A 22,263-nucleotide genomic window follows, 5' to 3' on the forward strand; every position below is an offset into this window, starting at 1 on the left:
ATTGTTTTCCAATTTATGACACATATTTGCTTTATTTACAGCTGCTTTGCACGGTATACAGTATGGTCTAAGACTTTTTTTTGGAAACGGACAAAACTTAATGCACACGTGGATGTCATCCATATGATCGAATCAGCATGGCCTTAATTATGGTCTTCTAAATTCGAAGACATCAATTAAAATGCAGGAAGTTAAACTAGTTTTTCAGGAGCTCTAGCCATAAAGTTTAAACAATTTCGACACTGGGGTGCCCTGCAGTGTTCATGGGAACTTTTATCCACGCATTCTTGTGAGTATTTCACACGTTGTGCCCATTTTCACACTTTGTACTTTTATTTTAGCTTGATTAATGATTCCTTTATATATAATGACCTTGTGACAAACAGACAAAGCTCAAGAAATGTGTAATAACATGGCTGGGTAGGCGGTGGTTAGTGGTTGTCAACTACGAATGAACGAGGCGTGTGTTTCGCGAATCGTCCGTTTGAAAATGGAATTTCTTTTGCATCAATGAGCTTGTTGTTTTAAAGCTCATTATCTGAGTGTCAACAACAAAATCAACAACAGCAACAATAACTATAAGGTCCCTTAACATTGATTCGTCGGGTTACATAAATCCGCCACTTTGAAAAATTGTGGGTTTGAGAGATCTCTAGTGCAGTACCCCCAGGTATACATATTTTAGATATACATGATGGGTACGTTGGGTTGGAGGTCTGTTTGGACGTATCATTTCAGGTTGGTGGAATTATGTACCCTGGTGGAATTTTGCTAATAGATGTTAACGTTATATCTCCTGGCCAAAATAACTTACAAAATAACCAATTAGAATATACTTTACTATAGGGTTTTACGTAACGTTACATGATCAATAAGATATGGTTCACAGTAATAACATATACCCATAATTAAAAAAAAAATTACTAAGTTTTTGATTGACTTTGCAAAAAATGTTTGATTTCAACAAAATAGACTTTGCAATGAGGTCACGTATCGTAATATTTCCGTACTTAACTACATTATCACGTCATTGTGATGTTGCAGCTTCAATTTATACAGACAAATGTACAGTACAAATATTATATCAACCCGTATTTATCCCGGTAGATATTCTAATCACGTCAAAAAAAGTAACGCCCCCCTCCCCACCGCAAGTGTGCCGTACGCGTGTACTTATGTAAACAACGTTATCAGGTAAACAACAGCTGTGAAGACGTGTTACACTTTCCCACCCGCAACAGGTGTACCTGCAACAGGTGTAAATCTACCTGTACTTCAAACACCTTCCCTTCAAGACACCTGCTCCTGTTTTAAAACTGATACCGGGGGCTGTAGGCTATCCCCCAAAAAGTAGTTTTAATCGATGATTGGCTATTTGCATTGTTATGCTAGCCTAGAGCAAGGGCGACACGATAAGGCCAGTTGAGCACGTACATGTATAGCCCGAGAGTATTTGCCCAGCCGTTCAAGTGTCTGCATAAATAGGCTAGCAAACAACCTCGAAAACGTATACGTGTTTGAATTTTGGGTTGGAAAGGAAGGAAGGATGGAGATAGATATAGATTGAAGGTCAGTCTATCTTTTACGTTAAACAGTTGTATTTTTTTTATCCCCCCAAGAGAATCTACAATGTATTTTTTCACGTGGATTATGAAGGGATACGTTCGTATATGCAGCATGTAAACCGACGTGTATGGAGATCGTGAATTATATGATAAGTCCCTAATTTCACGGCATTACCGTCCCCATTTCATGCTTTATTGACTTCCACGTAGTGATGTGTCAAGCATTTGTAGAGATTCGTGCACGCTTTTGTGGAATATAAATTCGCTCGCTATGATTTCTACATGCGTTATAAATACTGTGGGAGTTTCTGGAGTGGTGACAAGATATTCTAACTGCGCATGCGCGGATGCAAACGTTCGTTCAAGGCCAGGCTTTTAACAGTGATGGTGTGTAAAGTAACGACAAAGAGTGCTATCTGCGCATGCGCGAGATTTACACTGACACCTCCGCATCCGCAAGGTCATTCTTTGACGTCATCACTCTATCTCTTTAACTGCTCTTTATATGAATATGATTTTTGTTGTATTATCTGGATAACATGTCGCGTCTATGGCGCATTTTAATAAGACATGCGTTTGCCACAAAGATGAAGGAAATTATGCCAAACGCGTGCGTGGAGACGTTTTAACGTAACGTTGCCATGGAAATCACTCTCGCTGAGTTCCAAGAAATCCACATGGGGGTGATATCAACTACCCGCACGATTAATATGCATATTCACTTATCATTGTTGTTATGATATGCGCTACTGCCACGCTTCGAACAATTATGTTGTATACAGAATTTAAGTCCATGTTTACATACATATACCCTGTTGTATGATGATATTGATATGCATACGCTGCCAAATATGAACGAAAGTTGTTAACGTCTAGTTGCTTTCGAGCCGACAGATATATTACAACGGCTTTTTAGATTCTAATGTGACGTCAAACTAAAATGACGTAGAACCCCTGCGCCCACATCAATATCGTAATTAGGTCAACTATCTGGCAATAATAGGAATTAAATGCTAATATTTCCTCAAATTTATTGATTTTGTCCTGGAATAAAATCGCTATTTATTGCAAGGCTATTAATACAAAGCTGGAAATTTTGTGGCAAATTTGAAAACAAGCCTTGACCTAAGTCACATGCAACGATGCGAGAAAATGATTTTAGACAGCGGCGTAAAAGATAAAAGGGAGAAAGAGGATATACATTAGAACGCCTGTAGCCGTGAGAATACATAATGTCATGTATTCAGCGACGTGGTTACATGTACATGCGCCTGGGGGCCTTATTACACTCGCCAAGACCGCTAATGACTTCCGGGTGTACCTTTAGGGAAACGCATTTCTGAGTGCTTTGGTACGTGACACTCTTCGCGCAATGACTGGTAGCCTTACCGTTAAGTGACACCGCTCAGTAGTATCCTTACAAAAAACCCTCCCCCCTTAAATAAAACATGTTTTTACTTACGTTTAATTTCTTACCCATGTTTTTTTTTTATTCAATCCTCCCCCACTGCAAATTTTCCACGTACACCTACTTTGATAGAAAAGACCGCCGCTAATTGGATAGTGCTTCTTTTTCCGGTCCGCTTCTGACGTCACGCCCCGGTTGACCAATGGCAGCGCCTGGCTTGGGTGGATGAGAAACAGAGAGCAACAGGCCCGCAGGTGTGCGTGTAGGGGCCGTGTGAAAAACACTTCGGCAAGAGAGAAGACGGAAAAAACGCCCTGCTCCAACCCCTTAGCAAGGAAAGACGCCGCCAGGACTCACATTACGAAGAGGAAAGACTCTAAGGTATCGTATTTCGCTTGTTTGCTACAAAAGCTGAGGTAAAATATTACAGTTTGTGTGTTTGTATGGAAGGGCCGTCGTCGTAGTTAAGGGTGGGTGTAGACGCACGACTCGCTTAATACTCTGTGGATTTCGTTTATTCATCCGGTGGAAGCGTTGTTACGTCAAACGCAGACGACGTTTCCATCACATGTCAAACTCTAAGGCCCGTTGCCATGCCAACGCTCGAGTAAAGTGCGTAAGTGGAAGCTATGTTCCCTGGCATTTGCGTCAGTGTATTCTAATAGCGAAATACAGTACGGATCGGCTAGGGTTTTACCCCAGCTGAAAGAAATGGGTAGCCTACGTCAATCTAGCGGGAGGACTTTCTAAATACAGCGGATGAAAGCATAAAGCTAATTCCCACCCTGCCCTAGAGGAACTGGATTGAGAGACCTTGCCATAGGTTTGACGCAATCATTTTGCCCCCTCTTGTCGCAAATGCACAAAGACGGAAAGACGTCTCTCATACGCCGTAAACTGTCGATTTTCGCAGGTGGTTGTGAGATGGTGGGGACGAACCTGTGTACGAAGATGAATAGTACTACTACTAGTTGGACTGCGGAGCTAGCCGAGAGCGCCCTGCGTGCCACCGACTACCAGTTGCGCCCTTCCCGCGGAGGCAAGCGACCGCTTGACGACAATCTCTCCAGCCACAGCGACGAAGAAGATGGAGAAGACATATCCGGTCTCCCTCCCAGAGGATCTGTCAGCTCGCCTTCGATCTCAAGCACAGACGAAGCTCAACCGAAGGAGAAGAAAGCCCGAGGCGGCGCTAAAAAGACAAGCCCCAGACGACGGCGTGCGGCTCTCAGCGCGAGAGAACGGAACTTGCGACGCCTGGAAAGTAACGAACGTGAAAGGATGCGCATGCACTCCCTCAACGACGCCTTCCAAGGCTTGCGGAACGTCATTCCCCATGTGAACGCCGACAGAAAACTTTCCAAGATAGAAACGCTAACCCTGGCACAGAACTACATTGTGGCACTGACTGGAATCGTCTGCAAGCTGCAAACACAGGTCCAAGGCGACGCTAAGGACTCCGACTCTGCCCCCCTCCCCCCTTCTCCCGACTCAGACCCAATCACCCATGATCCTGAACTGAACCACGACTAGCTTTAGATCAAAGCGCTACCTGAAAATAACGGATGTACCCTTGAATTTCTATCTGGGTGTCTGCCGCGAAAGAATATGGCGGCCATACTACAAAGATTTATTTTCATACTGATTATTTTCATACGCGTCCCTCCCACCTTGCGTAGTGTCCACCTGGCATATTCCAACGGCCAGACCGTAATTTAAAACAAAAAGTGTGAATTTGATAAAAGATAAGATTATATGAGGGATTATCGTATCCAATCCAAGACAAAAGGGACCAAAAAGTAGGTGAGAAATTTCACAGAGAGAGAGAAAAAAAAATAGAGTGTATTTTGAAATGTTGCACTTTCCGGTGAAAAAAATCCTCCAATACAAACAAAACTGTTGTTTTTCTTCCGACTTGAAATAGATTTCATATAAATAGATGTAGCTTTTTATTGTAGTTATTGTGATGTTGATAGCAGTGCAATTATACATTCTACGTCCGTCTATATGATTGTATGAAAAGAAGTTGGTAGGAAATAGCTTGGTAAACTAATTTTGACGAGACGAAAGGCCATTAGGGATACGTAATGAGTTACTCAGTGCACCGTAATACATGTAGATAATGTGCAAGCATACCTACCAGTGCTACTAGGTCATATCCACATGCATACATCGTAATTAAAGGCCCAATTATCATGACTAATAGCCGAATGTGCCCCGAATGAAGATATAAGTACATAGAATATATCAATAGAATGTTTGTATCAAATGCTGCAATTTTTGTTAACGTAGCTATCGTACATTTAGACTCTCTATACTAAAGTGTAAAGCTAGTTTTATCTAAATATTGTTTTTTGTTTCTTGCTCTACAATAATAAAAGAAGAAAAAAGCTTTTAGAAATTGCATTTGTCTGGTGATTTTAGAAATGCTTTACTTGCTTAAGAATTAGGCGGTCTTGACTTGTAAATGTATATTCAAAATCATTTGTCAGTATGTTTCTCTTTTGCGATTATATATAGATTTAGTGATCTCATTTTCTGAAATCACACGTTTTATGTATTCAACATCTTCTAACATAACTCCACCAGGGTACATGATTCCGCCACCCTGAAAAGATACGTCCAAACAGATAACAGTATAATGTACTCCTGTATATCTAAACTGTGCATACCTGGGGGATGCTGCACTAGATCTACAGATCTCTCAAACACACTGTTTTTCAAAGTGGCGGATTTAAGTAACCCGGCGGATTAATGTTGATTGAGGTTATATGTTAAATGACCTGCGCCCCATATTTGCATTTGAGGCTAATATTGTTTCCCGTATTCAAGTAGCCACCCACATTTTGCATCCTGGCTTCTAGGCTCTTGTTTGATGACTCCTACGTAGAGGTTTTAGAAGAGTCAGTTACTTCGACGTGGTTGGTTCTTGCTATCCCCGGTGTTAAACAAGATCATTTTCGCCGTCAACCAAGGACGAGTTGTTTTCTGTCTCTAAAAAGGTTTATTGACCTGTAGTCAATTTCAAATACACCTCACGTATAGAAAAACAGTCACATAGATGTGATTAAATACCTCGTATTTCGTTAATCCAATTAAAGCATGCAATGTTTTACGTGCTCTTATACGTTTACGCCGCCAACAGACATATAGCTTTTCCGTAAATCCAATTAATCGTTTGACCAATGAGAAGATTCGTAATAAACTAGTTGATATTAAGGGCTTCGGTAAGATTGTTTGTTTACGTCACAAACGCCTGTCACCATTGCTTATCAAAGAGATACACAAAAACGTTTCTTTTACAAAGAGAAATGCTTTTAAGAACGTAAAAGGAATATGTCTTTTATTCCAGCAATGCTTTGGTGTGTCATACATTTGAGATTCTGAGCGGAAAAATGATTGGCTCAGAAATTTCAAAGACGTGCGTTGAAAATAGGGTCGTGTGGACAATGTAATCCATGTGTCACAGTACGGTCGCGTGGATATGTTTTTCAATATCCTGCCGTTCCTTTTGTCAACGATATCATTGAATTCAATTCTTCAGGATTGTCTTTAATTTGCTTATAAAAAAGAATGAATCGAAGGAGTACTAGATCATAAGAGTACCAGATATTAGCAAAGAATATTTCAAAGTTAACGCTATCTTACTTTCTTCGAACCCGCGACCTTTGTGCATTTAAGCTATTCATGTCTAATGCATTCTGAAGTGATGTCAGTTTCAGACGCAGAAATTTGGGGGCACAGTTGAAAGACATTCTACGTAAGCGAGGTTATGATTTCAAGAAGGAGCTTCAACAACATTTTCTATCACAACCATTGGCTCATGTTTCTAGTCATATATACCGCCGAAATTGCATCAACAAGTTCGTTAAACATCTAGGTACAGAAGTCGTGCGATATGCTTTGGTCGTACGATTTTAAGCGAGGTTAAGATCTCAAGAAGGAATTACGACAACCCACTACTGTTACAAGTGAATTTTCTACGACACATTCACGACTAAGTTAAGAATGGCAAGCAAATTGATGTCTTAAACCTGCCGCACGACGTTTGTAAGAGTGTCGTATTACCAAAAATAATCGTACGACACATGTGCCGAGATGTTTAACGAACCCGCGACCGTTGGTGCATTTGTAGCGCTGTTTATACGACTAGAAACATACGAGGCACAAGGGTCAGGGAAAAGACCACCTGCTCCGGCTGTTTTTAGCGGCCCTTATCAGCTGTTCGCCTCTCTGGATGTGTGCACAGCAATTGTAACGGCCCGCCGGTTATCCGGACGGAGTGTGACGACTGAACTATTCGCGCGTGTCTCCGCCGCCACAACCTCGGACAACACGGCGAGACAAGCAAGCTCTTCAGATGGGGAGCTATCAGTGAAACGCCAAAGGGGAGGCGAAAGAGGTTGTCTGGTCTTCGAAAACTCGGTTATCGAATTGCATGAAACAATGTATCACTGGTAATTTATGATGTTGTCAACAGATGATTAGTTTATATGAGTGCTAGAAATAAAACACAAGCGTCATTATATCCCAATACTGCATTGGAACAAAGAAACGTCGCTGGAGAGAAGAATCATAAAGAATTCGAACAACAGAAAGTCTAGATTGCAACACCGTCACAAAATGATACAATCTAAATGTCTTAATAATATCACTTATCTTGACAGAATTGAGCTAATATCCTTAAATAGAACCAGTGTATACTAGTGGTCCCGGGTTCGGATCCCCTGAAACCATTATGCCCTCGGGAAAGGCACTTCACACGACTTTCCTCACACCCACAAAATGGGTATATTGTTCTCTATACGTGGCGCTCTTAGAATAAGTTATGAAAAACTTGAGTGCAGTGCCACGTCGTCATTGTCTGTCCAAAAGTGAAGTAAAAAACGAGGTTGTCTGGTCTTCGAAGACTCGGCCATTGGGTTTGCAACCCTTTCCAACTTTCAAACAAAGAATTATGATATTTAATGATGCATATCGATGAAGGTTAGACATCCAGGTAAAAATTACGCAAGAACAGTTATCCAAGCAATTGGTTAGATTTTGGAAAAGGCCAGACGATTCAGGTAGCATCCACTACCTTTCGTTGGTGACTAATTAACCGTTTTCTTGCGTATAATAATGCATGTTGTAATTTATGGTGCCATCAACAGATAATTAGTTTATATGAGCGCTAGAAATAGAACACATGCGTCATTAAATCTCAATATTAGAACAAAAGAACGTCACTGGAAAGGAGAAAGGAGAATTATAAGGTACGACAGAAAAACAGATTCAAGATTGCAACATCCGCACAAAACATAACCCCCAAAATGTCACATTCTCTGAAATATATGAAAATTGAGCTAATATCCTAATAATCATTGTATCAAGATATAGAATTTCATTAAATTCATTGAGATGTTGTGAACGTAAGAATAACATCATAGCTAGTTGTCTTTCAAATTTTAGGTCAGTAGAAACTTTTGTGTACAGTGAATTGCCCAGTGATCTACTTTTGTGTAGACGGTATTGTAATAAGTAAGCTAATGTTGTTAAACTTTAACTTAAGTCGCCCTATATCTACAGTTGGAGTGAACGCTAACGTTGCGATTTCTCGGGCGTAAAGTTCACGTATTTAAGACCTTTTCACAACTTTCTCCCAATCACTCCCCAACCAAGGTCGGAACTGAGTTGGGAGAAGCCTGGAATCCATCCTATTCTAGCTCAAGTTCACTTCTTATATCATCGTATCTAAGGAGAATATGACTTTCTCGACTTTGCTTTTTCAAAATGTACAGTAGGCTGGCGCAGACGACTTTTAAAGACTAGTAGGCAACCTCGCCGACCAAATCCCAACCACAGATGACCCAGCTCACGACTATCTCCCAACCATGGTCTGGAGGAGGTCGGGAGGCCGTGGTCAGCTATTTGTCGGACAGGGGCTTTATCAACCAACGACCAGACGCTGCGACGCAAAAATCATCAAACTTGCACGCGAAAGAGACATACAAAAGGATAGTATGATAATCATGATGAAAATTGAAAATTGTCATATACACGTAACGCCGTAGGCTTGTTCTACAGGATAAAGGATGTCACTGTAGCTCATGATCAATCATAATAAGTAGCAGCGTCACAGTTAATCTCCTAATTAATTTATAATTTAATTAATTGCAGCCCCGATTGCAGTTCGAATCCGGGGAAGGGCATTTTGGTCGGAGCTGCATTCGTCTTTCGGAAGGGACGTAAATGGGGGTCCCGTGATCGAGGACAAGGTGCCTACAACGCACACTACAACAGCCTCGTTACTGAGATGGGTTCCTACTGGCTGTACGTCAGATGAATACAACTGTCGTCAAATTCTTCTCTAACGAGGGTTGTTGCCATTCTTGCAATGTCTTCTCTTCTTTCGCCTCGCCGTCCCGTTGGGGATGATTAGCGGTCAGTCCCTTAGGGATGCTTGCTACCATGACCCATACTAATTCCTCGAATCAATGCTTAATTGTGCAAGGGGCTATTATCTTGTCGATTCAGGCCCGCATCTACGGATGACCTGAGTGCATATTCATTAATTGCTAAGGCATGGCCTGGCAATAATTGTGGACATTTCAATAGCAAACCAAATGGGTTCTTCCGTGTAGTGAATTTTCGAAATGAAATGCTGGCATTCTTATGTACGACAGAGAAATATCGATACACTGAACGGCGTGTCGACAACTCTCTTAGGTGAAAAGAAGTGTGTGTAAAGAATTGCTTTCTCAAGCATTTCGCGACTAGATACTGTAAATGCAGAGCAGAAATGTTCGCGGGGATTTGATTTCGCGGTAGGGAGAAAATTGAGTGTTCGCGTTTGAAACAATAGTAGCGCTACAGTCACACAATGGAACGGCTTTTCGCGGTGGTTTTAAGTTCACGGTAAAGAGTTCACCGATAATAAAACCACTGCGAACAATTCTGCATTTATAGAACTTTAAATAGACTGTTGTGATGTTCTTTGGTAAGAAAAAGGCTCACAGACATGTACACCTCCACAACTTGTAATATATATACATATTTGTCAAGAATACATAAAAACTTTAAATCGGAGCACAGTATTGAAACCTACTACACCACACAGATTTTGAGCTGAAATCAACTTTACATAATAATCATGCTGCTGGTCAATAGAATTATCATCATTTTTATCATTCATATGTATGAGTAAGTGCTCATACGTTTAAAAACATAAAAAAAATTACAGGTACAAATATCCGCTTATCAACGAGACAATGTGCACATAGCGTATAAGTGAAGCAGTGGAAGATGAAGGACATTACAATTTTGAAAGAATTAAGTAAGCTCTTCAAAGAGGTCTCCGAAATCCCCAAAGCTTTTGACGACATCAGAGCAATATTCTACAAAAAGAAAACTCTCGTCCTGTATTATATGACAAATCATCCAATCCACCTATCTATCAAAACATCTATTGGGCAATTCACTTTCCATATAGCCTGATAGACGAATGGGTGTTAGATTAAAGGGAAGACCTAGAAGCAAAATGTTACTCTTACAAGTTTAAGGTAAGTGACTCTGTGTGTAGGCGGTAGGATACGACCACACTCCCGGCCGTTTGAAGACCCTCCACTCGGAGATTCTGCACGACGGAAGGAGGTGGGCGGGGCATGTCAATGAGGACGTCAGGAGATGACGACCTCGTGCAGTGCGTGGGTTGGCATGAAGGACATTTCATTAAAGACGACATGCCGCGAGCAGAATAGCTAGAATCAAAGTGTGAAAGATTGCACGCAGACACCGCTAAATACATTCTGTAACATGTTACTCAGTTTCGGAGAGGAAGAAATTCAAGCTTCGTACGACAGGTATACGACAGCCATGGGCAGTGTACGTAGCACGCAGACACCGCTAAATACATTCTGTAATATGTTACTCAGTTGCAGGGACGAAGAAATCCAAGCGTTGTACAACAGGTATATACAACAGCCATGAGTGTAGCACGCAGACACTGCTAAATACATTCTGTAACATGTTACTCAGTTTCAGGGACGAAGAAATCCAAGCGTCGTACGTTGGTAGCAAGTTGGATGATATTTTTAACGTAGAACAGCTGTGAGTGTATCGTAGCACGCAGACATAGCTAAATACATTCTGTAACATGTTACTCAGTTTCAGGGACGAAGAAATCCAAGCGTCGTACGTTGGTAGCAAGTTGGATGATATTTTTAACGTAGAACAGCTGTGAGTGTATCGTAGCACGCAGACACCGCTAATAAATACATTCTGTAACATGTTACTTAGTTTCAGGGACATTCAAGCGCCGTACGACAGGTGTATACGACAGAAAGTTGGATGACATTCTTAACGTAGAACAGTCGTGAGTGTTGCACGCAGACACCGCTAAATACATTCTGTAACATGTTACTCAGTTTCAGAGACGAAGAAATCCTAGCGTCGTACGACAGGTATATACGACAGAAAGTTGGATGACATTCTTAACGTAGAAACAGCCGTGAGTGTTGCACACAGACACCGCTAAATACATTCTGTAACATGTTACTCAGTTTCAGAGACGAAGAAGTCCAAGCGTCGTACGACAGGTATATACGACAACCGTGAGCCAGGTCCAGAGACTGAGAAATCTTGCGTTTAGAAAGGCAACGACACAAACGTTGTACGACAGCACACGACAATAAGTTGAATGGTATTCTTAACGTAGAACAGTCGTGAGTGTCATGGCCATAGCATGTGCAGAACACGAGTTATCAAAACCGGAAGTTCCACTACAGTGCCATAGCAAGCCGCCAGGGGGCTTAAAATCTAATCATTTCTAGGTCTCTAGTAGACCTACCCACTTACCAAGTATCAAGGCAACACATCCAGGCATTCTTGACTTATCGTGTTGACAAACGGACAGAAAGACACTCACGGACGCTGCCGAAAATATAACCTTCTCGGCGAAGGTAATAATAAGTAATAAAACAGAAAAAATACAATAAAGGTATAAGATCTTCAATTTAGTTGCTTGAAATGCAGAAAACCGAGATTCATCATTTTGTGGTACGTTGCTGATCCTTGCGTATCTAAAATGAAATGTCCCTGACATAATCCTCTGCGGTTCTCGGGTCATGTCAACCTGCCATTACAGGGCTCTTTATGCACCAGTCAACCCCACATTTTAATTGACACTTGAAGACGTGAAGAGGGTTTTAATCTAAAATTACTATGCTGTTTCCAGGAAACTACTTATATATGCAATGTGTGACTGAAATAATCCCTCAGTATAGGATTGGGGTGTGAAATGATTTTAAGCCTTTAGGATGTTACAATTTTTCTCTGCAAACGCTCTTGTGCATCTTTTATTTCTTAATTTATCTATTTACGGCATAATTCTAGATGCGCAACATTATACGCACCCTACGTACATGCTCTTGTTAAAACTAATTCATGTGGATACATGACTTGTGTATACGTGAATGATTTTGAATAACACTTGTAATTAGATTGATACAACCCGTTGAAAAGCTTAAATCCGTTTATGATGGCACGTAAATCTTGATTAAAGGTTTTCCGTTTAGATTTATCCCCTTTTCAATAATCTCTAATAGCTCCCTTGGTTGGTCAATGATTGGTAAAAACTAGCACATGCAAAGCACAATTCGTATAAGGGAGTATTGAGCCAAATCAACGAGGCTAACTGAGCGCTTTTTTTACTTTTTACGAAGAACCCACTTGAAGACAAAACTGTAAGTTGCTTTCGGCATTTTATGGATTTATCTAGCCTCTACCAGGCTCCAGACGTGGCTGGAAAAAGAGTAGAAATCGGCCAAATAGAGGAGTTGGCCAACCGACAGATACACCCTCTGTGGCAAACTGTATCTATCGGTTAGCCAACTCCTCTATTTGGCCGATTTCTATACTCTTTCCATCCACGTCTAGAGCCAGCTGGTAGAGGGTAGGATTTATCCTCGCGTACTGACCCTATACCACGAGTCCTCTAAAGCCTGATTCATGGCAGACCTGTTGCCATCAGGATTTAACGGGCTTGGCCATTGCTGTCATAGGATTATAAATGAATGGCCGAAGACTATTTTATACAAATATACTCACTGGGTTAAGTACAGGTCACAACAAAAAGATAGTCTTCAAAATCAAGCCAGATATGTATCATAACCAAAGATTTGTCTAAACTCATCAGAAATATATAAATTTGTTTGTATTACTTAGGTGTATAAAGTATGGAAAAATAGGTTGTACCAGTCTATAAAGTTTAACTCTATAGACACAGGGTTCTCCCCAGAAATTTAGAGGTGGTGCCTTAGGTCTCAGCCTAAAAAAAAAAAAAGATGAATGTAACTTCGTTTTGGCGAAATTTTCATGACTTACCGTAAATTTGAAAATTGACAAATTGGTACTGAGATCATGGTAACAAGGAAGTACAGTATAGTTTTTCTATTGCTTAGGGAGGCAAATCCCTGATATTCTTTCATAGGATCGTGTCTAAACTTTCGTATAGTGTATCGAAGAAGTTTAAAGATATGCTCAAGAAAATTGACAATGAAATTAGAACGACTAATCATTAGAATATTTCAAGATACTGATATCAATTCGGAAAGTAATCACAAAAATGACACACTGACGATTTTATAATTACTACTATGATAGGGCATTAGATCAATCTCACAGCCCAAACAGAATTATTTTACTCGAAAGTATGCAGCAAAACTCAGCGGAAAAGGTACTTTCAAATCACCAGACGTAGGTATTTTGTACATTTGATATAACGTTATGTACGTGGCAACAACAGCTATCCTTATCAATGAACCACTGCACATTTTCTCGACTCCATTTCAAAAGCATGCATGCAGCAATCTAGAAATGCTAAGCTCAGCTGTCAAGACATATTTCCAAGAACGTCTTGTCGTCACATTTACTATGGGTTATTTCTCTAGCTAGACAGGAGAGCTGCTCGTGACATGTTGTATACTCCTCTTCCTGCTCTGCTTTTAATAAGGTCATCAAATTTGCCTTGCTGTTCAGAAGCGACATGCAGGCTCTGCTGTGATGTGGCGGGCGGGGAAAGGTCGAGTGGCGCCGGCTCTCATTACAGGGGAAGGAGGAAACGGCGGGGTGGGCAGAGACAATTGGGTTACATGTACGCCGTACACCTACTTTCATGATAAAGTTGTTCGTGTGTGCGTGTGTGTGCGTGTGTGTGTGTGTGTGCGTGCGTGTGTGTGTGTGTGTGTGTGTGTGTGTGTGTGTGTGTGTGTGTGCGTGCGTGCGTGCGTTTGAGATGAGTGTATGTATGCATGTATGTATGTATGCGTGTGTGTATGTGTATGTTTGTGTGCCACATCATGTATGTGTGTGTGTGTGTGTGTGTACGTGTGTGTGCGAAGAGTGTATGTATGGGTGTATGCGTATGTGTATGTTTGTGTGTGCATCATGTATGTGTGTGTGTGTGTCTGTGTGTGTACTGTCCTTGTTTGTGTGTGTATTTGCGTGTGAGAGTGTCTTTGATTCTGTTTTTTTTCTGAGTTTCCCAATCTATTTTTTCGGAAGTTCAACCTAGATGGGTAGCAAAGCAGTATTATGTCAATGGAAGAAGTCTACCTTTTAAAACAGGTGTAAGAACAAATGTATAATTCTACACGAGTTCAATTCAAGGTTAGACTACATTATGAATATGCCTGTCATAGTCTGTACAATTATCCTCGCAAATACATTGTACATACCTCTCTCACACGTCTATCCAGACATGACATTGATTTCGTCCAATTTGGAATCCGGTCCATGCGTCCATTAGTCTAATAGCCTTGCGTGTTTACAAGGCGAGAACATCCAACACTGTGGTCATGGAACCTAATTTGCAGTCAATTTTTCATTGTAATGAATTTATTTCATAACGCATTTTTTCAGATCTCTTTTGCCCTTGTATATGCATAAAAGACAGAATGTTATTGGAAATTTATATAGTATTATCTACTCGCTAGTTGGACAACATTGACTGTACATACATGTACGTGTTTCAGACAAACATTAGATAGTCAAATAAATAAAAAGATACAAAAGTCTAGTTCAGAGAGGGGTACTGTACATGTAATAATAGGGTTATTGCAAATTTTTCCAGCAAGGCCAATTGAAAATGAAATGAAAACCATGAACATAACAACAACAAGTCAACAACATAACATGTGACTATCTTGTCTAAATACCGACTCTAAATTTTAACTTGTTGGGCTTGACTTCTAATTTTCTAATACCGTAAAAAACGAAATGTATTTTAGAATAAAACTAATTGCATTTTATCTGTATTCTGTAACGTCACCAGTGTTTTTCCTGGGTGGTCTTACACCCAGCCAACACTGCACACCCAGTCGTTTTTCCCGAGGCGAGCTGGATTACGGAATTTAAATGTCAGCTAAAAATGGAAAATCACGACTGGCGCCTTATTATATGTGACTTAGTACATCTGGGTCAGGGATATAGCTCTTAAATCATCATAATGGATTCTGAAGTACATCAGAAAGTCGTCTTTTAACAAGCGTTGTCGTCTCAAGGACCCGATTACTGAATTTCTGGACAGGTCATTTGGCACAAACGATTGATTCGTGATCTCGTTAAAATCGCGGGGAAACTGTAACCTCGTTTCCAGGCCTTCTAGGTGGCACCGGCATCTTTTTGTCAACATACATCTGGTGAGGTTGTTTTGCTGGAGAGATCGTTTTTGCCGTCCTCCTTTCTGGGCTATGTCGTGATATATGGAAAATAGCGAATCAGCGCACACAAAAAAAGGTCCGTGTATTTACCTAAATACAAGTGACGATGGGTGAAATCTATCGAAATACACTATGATGTGATGAATGAACATCACAGCTTGCTATATTTCGGAATGAAATAATGTATTTATGTCCCGGTGTATTTCGGTAAATACACGCACCCCCAAAAAATATAAACGCCGCGTATCAGCCTAAAAGGCCTGCAAATGAGGCTAGGAAACGGAGATATCCTGTTACTCTTATGTGTTCTGCTAGGTTAGAATCCACACCCTTCGTTTTCTGTGTAATACACTCTAGACCGCCATATGTCGTGCAGGTCATATTTCCTCTTTTGATTTGGAAAATTAGTCTAAGGCCTAGGGCTGACCAGAAAGATTTCAAAGGACAGGACCTTCGTGAAAACGGAGGTATTGTTTTCGGTCTGTTTGTTCTTGTGTGTGTCCGTAGTTATTGGAGATTTATTATTGTGTAAAAGCCCAAAGGGGCGAGTACGCCGCTCCCGGGATTAGAACCCGTGCGAATCCCGACCCGCACGGCTTGGGAAATCAACGCGCTAACCACTGGGCTAAAAGGTCCGGACCAGTTAGACTGGTCAGTTAGTGGAGGTTGATCCCCACTGTTACACTACTCCCCCTTTTCTTTGAAGACTCGTCCCGAGTCTCCGAATGCGATATCCCTGTGTGATCTGATCGTTACTCACAGGGCCGGCGTGGGAACCACTGTAAACACCCAAAGGGGCGAATACGCCGCTCCCGGGATTAGAACCCGCGCCAATCCCGATCCGCACGGCTTCGGAAATCAACGCGCTAACCACTAGGCTAAAAGGTCCGGACCAGTTAGACTGGTCAGTTAGTGGAGGTTGATCCCCACAAGGAGGTTTGATCCCCACTGTTACAATTGTAGAGGGACAGGATGCGAGGCAGAAGATGGTGTAGCCGGAGACTGGCAGGATTGGAAGGTTGGCTTGGCCTAGTATCTACACCCTCACTCACATACTAAATACGGACACCCCAAACGCAGCATTTAACCAATCCATCAGTCTTTAATAAACATAGTTCCAAAAACAAAGATTCACATATTTATCAAGCCTCAAGCACAGAAATAAGACAAATTGTTTGATATAATGGAAAATTTCAGGACCTGCACACATAAAGTAATAAAACTCAGTAGCATCTGGTGCATGTATAAGTACTTCCTTTTCTTGATAGTCACGTATGCCAAGCTACCAGGAAATGTCAAATCCCTTCAAATTGTGCAACCAGATATTGAGTGGTAAAATATTATATGTTATGAAGACGCATAAATGTACACGTTCGGTGAATCGTTAAATACAGAAAGAGTCTACATCTGTTTCTCACTATCATTTATAGATAAAAACAGGCGACATCATCCACATCAACAAGACATGGACGGATAACACATCATCATATTGTACAGTTTAGAAATATATATTCATCTATTAAAGATATCAGAATTCTACATCTTTTTGTATAAGATTGTAAATTTTACAGCAGTGGTCATGACTAAGAAGTATAGGTTAAATGCATAGCATAGAATTTTTAGAAAAAGAATTTTAGTAGATACTCCATGAGTCTATACAAAGTCATAGATGACTTGGTGCAACAAGGGTACAGTCTACATAGTGGTCTAGCAGCAATATCTATATGTGGCCACATGGTTTCTATGAAACTGTGAAAAACAGTTTTGTGATCCACCTCTAAACTTGCTGTATGGCTTTGGGGGTTCAGGATAACATAGGGAAATATACAATGAAAGAATCTTAATCAACCTTCTTGGGAGAGAGAAATGCACATATTTTTGAGTTTCAAAACCAAGCTCATTCACAGTCATTATCATCTACTTAATGATATGTGATATGCACTACAAAATTGTGTTCTTAGTAAAAGTCGTATCACTGCTTTTGAGATTCTGATTCTAAAAAAGTGTAAAATCTGTTAAGTGTTCATACTGTACAATAATTTCATCCACTGCATTTCAAAGTTCCCATATATACACACACTCCATATTTCTGAAAAGAGCTCACGCTGGTATTGATGGAATGACTACATAGACAGGCAGAGGAAGTAGCATAGTGGGTAGATATAGTAACATGTTCAGTAGGTATATGACGCATTCACACAAGAAAAATCTTTATTTTTCATTGAAACCCTGTATAAATCTATATGGCAACAGGACTTTACACATTTATTATAATGATGGATTCTATCCAAAGCAGGTTCAATTCAAAAACACTGACAAAAATCAAATCCAACAGTATTCTTGTCTCATTTTTTAGTTCACAAACCAATTTCAACTTTGTACCAACATACAATGTATTCCAATATACACAGTAAAGGCATGCTTAATCTCAAGATACTGCATTCTACTTTTTTTCTTGGAGGTCAAATGAAATACAAAAGTTGGTTGTCACTATCGTATTTATGGCAGCTTCAGTGTTCCCACATATACAAACACACACAAAAATGGACGAAATTCGACTATATACAAATGAACGATAACTGATTTTAGTCCATTCGCTGGACGGTCGCGTACTTAGTCATCCAGCTGACAGAGCATTGCCACGCCGCGGTTGATCCAGTGGCTCTGCGGGCGGTCGGACGGGATCTCCATGTAGAGCACGAAGTTGGTGGAATGACCGGTAGTGGACAGAGTGCCACGCCGAGCGCTGGTCTTGTACACCGGACAGGTGTAGGTGCTCTTCTTCTTGAACTTCTTAGTTTCACCGGGCTGTAGCCAGATCTGAGGGACTCGGAGTTAAGGAACTGAACAGTACAGACATCATGATCATTCTAATAATCCATGGGAAAGCTATACTAGTGACCTAGGGCTGTCTCCAGCATGAGATTTTTTTCCGTCCCAGTTATTGTTTAAGATCCAATATTTTAATTCTTGTTGCTAAATCTGTCATTTTAAGCCTACAAAGATGCATTTTTATCAATTTTACATCAGAATGTTCCCATTTTTGGGACGGACGAACATCTTTTTCCGTCCTGACAAGTTAACCTCCTTGGTCCCGATAAGCAAATTTCCGTCCTGGGACGGAGGGACGGGTCCTGGAGACAGCCCTGTAGTGACCACCCCCTCACGAAAAGTCAAGCTGAAACCTTTGAATATCTTTTCACTAAACGAGATGTCGTTAAACTAAAAGTTAAGTCTACCAGAAAAATTTGCCCCTCAAAAAATGCAGGAAATAGTGCTTCAGATGGTCAAAATTTAAAAATCCCCAGAGCCCCCTATAGGACTGTCACACCTTCGGTGCTTGACATTCTGAAAATTTAGTCAGGAATATCTCGTCCCCCTATGCAAAATTTCCGGCTACCGCCTTTGTATAGTCATACGAAAAATGACCACTGTCTCTGTAGACACTAAATTCAATGTGGCAGTGCAAATGAAAAAAGCTTGCGGGGATTTAATCTCGTGGTAGGGAGAAAATGGACTGTTTGCGGTAGTTTTAAGGTCGCAGTTGAAACACAGCCAGAAAGGTACTTAGTGATCAAACACGTTCTAAGGTCTTATGAATTTCAAAGTAACACCCAGTGCAGTTCAAAAAGCTTTCATGACTAAAATCATCTTTGCGTTGAGGGCTAAAATCTACTGTTACAGTATAATTATACAGTTGCTCTTATTTGTCATACAGGTACTTATAGGAATCAAAGACGTTCTAAGGCCCTATCGAGTACAGAGACTACAAACAATGATATAATTACGTCTGATTTAAAGGTATATAATGAGCCTTTAAGATGATGTTTTGTTTGTGAAATATGCCTACTGTTTCTATACAGCTGCTTTGATTTGTCCAAAGGGTACTTAGGAATCAAAGACGTTCTAAGGCCTTATGGATTTCCAAGACTACGAAATGATATTGATGTAATTACATTTGTCTTAAAGTGGTATTATCAAGTGTCTTTAAGATGTCCTTTTGTTCTTGAAATATCAGAAGAGGATCACCAAGCATCATACTTAATATTGAAATCATATCAGATTCTCTGTAAAAAATATATGGAGAAAAAGATAAAAATGGCACAAAAAGGATACGACCGGCACGGTGTCGAATAAGATCTTCGGGTAGGACTCTCCAATCACCATCGTTTCTCTGTCCCAACGAGCACCTTCCATGAACAATCCCTGTAGAAACATGGTAATGTTAAATCTAGTTCTAGAGTGAGAAAATCGCATACACCTCAGATGATTGTATATTTCCAATCAACTATGTAATAGATGTGTGTAAATTAGATTTTCCTGTGTCCAAACTCATTTCTAACTCTTGCAATAATTGAAAATTCGCCGTCAGCATACATCGACTGATTGGAATAATGATAATCTTTATTTTTTTACGTTTTCTGTAATATTGGCCAGATTTACACATAAATTTTCAACAAGGAGCCGCTGAGTTGACTCAAAAACACATGTGTAAATCGGGCTATAGTTGCAAATAAACCAGTGAGATTAAAAAAGAGGACAATAAGTTTCAATGCTGTGTGGCCAAACGGCTATAGAAATGGAGATGGCCGCCGCCCTATACACCATATGCCCGGTGTGGGAAAGTTTTAACTTAAGTGTGTCGTAAGACTCTGACCTTGATGTAAGCGCCATCCTCAGGCTTTGAATCCATGTCACTCTCGGACTTCGTGACTGCGAACTCGAAGCCCAGCTGGTCGATGGGTATGGTGTACTTCCTTGCATAGTTCTGCGACACACCTAGTGATGTGAAATGAAATGTAAGTTTTATAAACTTTCTACTAGTACTCAGTGTGTGATGACCTTAAGTAGTTGGACAAGCGGACATAGGATCCAGAGGTCACAGTTTTGATTCCCAGGCTTTCCGATGTGTCCTTGGGAAAGTCACTTAAAGTTTGCACAAATTTTCTCCGTCCTGGTGAATCAGGGGTAAAATTTATTTAGGGACCAAACTTTGGTTAGCAAGGTACAAAGTGTACAAAGTGGAAAGAGAGGGATGGGCTCTGCCTTTCAATACTATGCCCAAGACACACTGCCCACTGCCCATATGGCCTCAAAAAAGACTATGGGACCTTTTGTAGGGACAAATCAGGAACAATTGTTCATTATTCTGCACACAGTACCAAATATGACTTGTACTATCAGAACTATCACAGTGACTCTGCATTGTGAAACATTCATACATGCATTAGACATGGGATTTCTGCACAATATTGGCCAGTGCACCGACCAAATGCGCACTTTAAGCCAATCCATCGCCGACGATGCACACTGAATGCAAAACATGAATTGCGAGTGCAACGTAAAAGCACTGGTGAATGCGTCGTAACGCCAGCACTCTGCGTTTGATTTGATTGCACAACCTACGGGTGCACATGGGTCAAATGCTGTAATCTCCAGTCCTAAGGCCGCAGCAATTCTATTTGTTGATTTGTTTTTAGAAAAAAATTGGAGCAACAGGGTAAAAAAAATACAAAAAAAGTTTTTGGCAAATAGTCTGGGGTGAAGATAAGGATTAACATAAAGAATATGAGGATTATTTAAGTTTCAGCTTTGTATGGCTCATTTTATGCAATGCACCCCTTTCTTTGATCTAGTACACTATAACTTCAGGAACAAAATTACCTTTTGCCATGTAATATATGTGGATTGATAATTTAAGAAATAGCTTTAAGAAATGAAAAATAATAACTTATGATAAAATGTGACCACATTTTTTAGCAATGTGCAGGTCTTTATAATCTATTTTGGTGGCTATTGAGTTTAACAAGTGAACAAATAGTAAAATTGTGAGTAAAAATTTCTCAATGGGAATGGCGACACAATTTTTTTATTTTAAATGTGAAAAACAGGAGAGGCTATTCTGAGAAGCAACAAAAAAAATTGGTGTGGCCTATAGCGTGCATTATTGTGGACCGTACCTGTGAGGAAGGACTGGGTAAAGTAGAACCCTGACAGCCAGAACACGGGCGGGGCTCCGTTGTCGATCCAGTCATTCAAAAACGTCAACCTGCAGCAATAAAAACCACATTTCACCTCCGTTATATGGTGCAATTTGTATCATTTGGCTGCTACATTACATGTCGAGAATGTGAACGCATGTAGTGTAAATGTGCAAGAATTGCAGTCAAAGCTTTTCTTTGGAAAAATAGCAACCAACCTTTTTGACATAAGCGAACTTTGTCGAATAGCCCAGACAAAATATTTTGCAGAAAGCTAATCTTCTCTTATTTTATGTCTTACATTCCAGTAAAAGAATATATTCACATACAGTCCAACTTGTGAAAACTAAAGGAACTTGAAGAAAATGGTCACAGGAGACAAGTGACCAATGTAGGCAAGATTCTTCATGCTTGGGACAATGGGGGAAATAATGTAGAAGAACTTCATTGCACGACAATTGTGCAAAGTTTAGAATAAAACTTTCATACAAACATCCTAATTACTAATACTGTACAATAAGGGCTAGCATACGTTTTTTGACATAGTGTTATAATAATCGAGTGGGGCTAATCATTAGTTTCTGTATTTTTTCTAATGAAGGGATGGTCAA

At 40.4% G+C, this 22,263-nt stretch overlaps 2 protein-coding genes across 3 annotated transcripts in view; one reads left to right on the forward strand and one right to left on the reverse strand.

Moving 5' to 3' along the window:
• Positions 1-204: 204 nt before the first annotated feature.
• On the forward strand, positions 205-5,377 carry LOC136440707 (protein dimmed-like). Its single transcript, XM_066436806.1, has 3 exons — positions 205-289; positions 3,183-3,354; positions 3,887-5,377. The coding sequence occupies exon 3, from the start codon at positions 3,898-3,900 to the stop codon at positions 4,504-4,506; it is 609 nt and encodes a 202-aa protein (XP_066292903.1). The 5' UTR covers positions 205-289; positions 3,183-3,354; positions 3,887-3,897; the 3' UTR covers positions 4,507-5,377.
• Positions 5,378-17,079: 11,702 nt separating this feature from the next.
• The window catches only part of LOC136440851 (dynein axonemal heavy chain 3-like), a 69,583-nt gene continuing 64,399 nt past the window's right edge, over positions 17,080-22,263 (reverse strand). For both annotated transcript variants that reach the window (XM_066436995.1, XM_066436996.1), the window contains exons 78-81: positions 21,632-21,720; positions 20,329-20,450; positions 19,788-19,877; positions 17,080-18,491 (exon numbers count right to left, since the gene is read on the reverse strand). In XM_066436995.1, the coding sequence (XP_066293092.1) occupies positions 18,285-18,491; positions 19,788-19,877; positions 20,329-20,450; positions 21,632-21,720 (508 nt within the window). In that variant the 3' untranslated portion in view covers positions 17,080-18,284. The remainder of the gene's footprint in view (positions 18,492-19,787; positions 19,878-20,328; positions 20,451-21,631; positions 21,721-22,263) is intronic.

The sequence above is a fragment of the Branchiostoma lanceolatum genome, chromosome 8, assembly GCF_035083965.1.
Source record: "Branchiostoma lanceolatum isolate klBraLanc5 chromosome 8, klBraLanc5.hap2, whole genome shotgun sequence".
Taxonomy (NCBI): domain Eukaryota; kingdom Metazoa; phylum Chordata; class Leptocardii; order Amphioxiformes; family Branchiostomatidae; genus Branchiostoma; species Branchiostoma lanceolatum.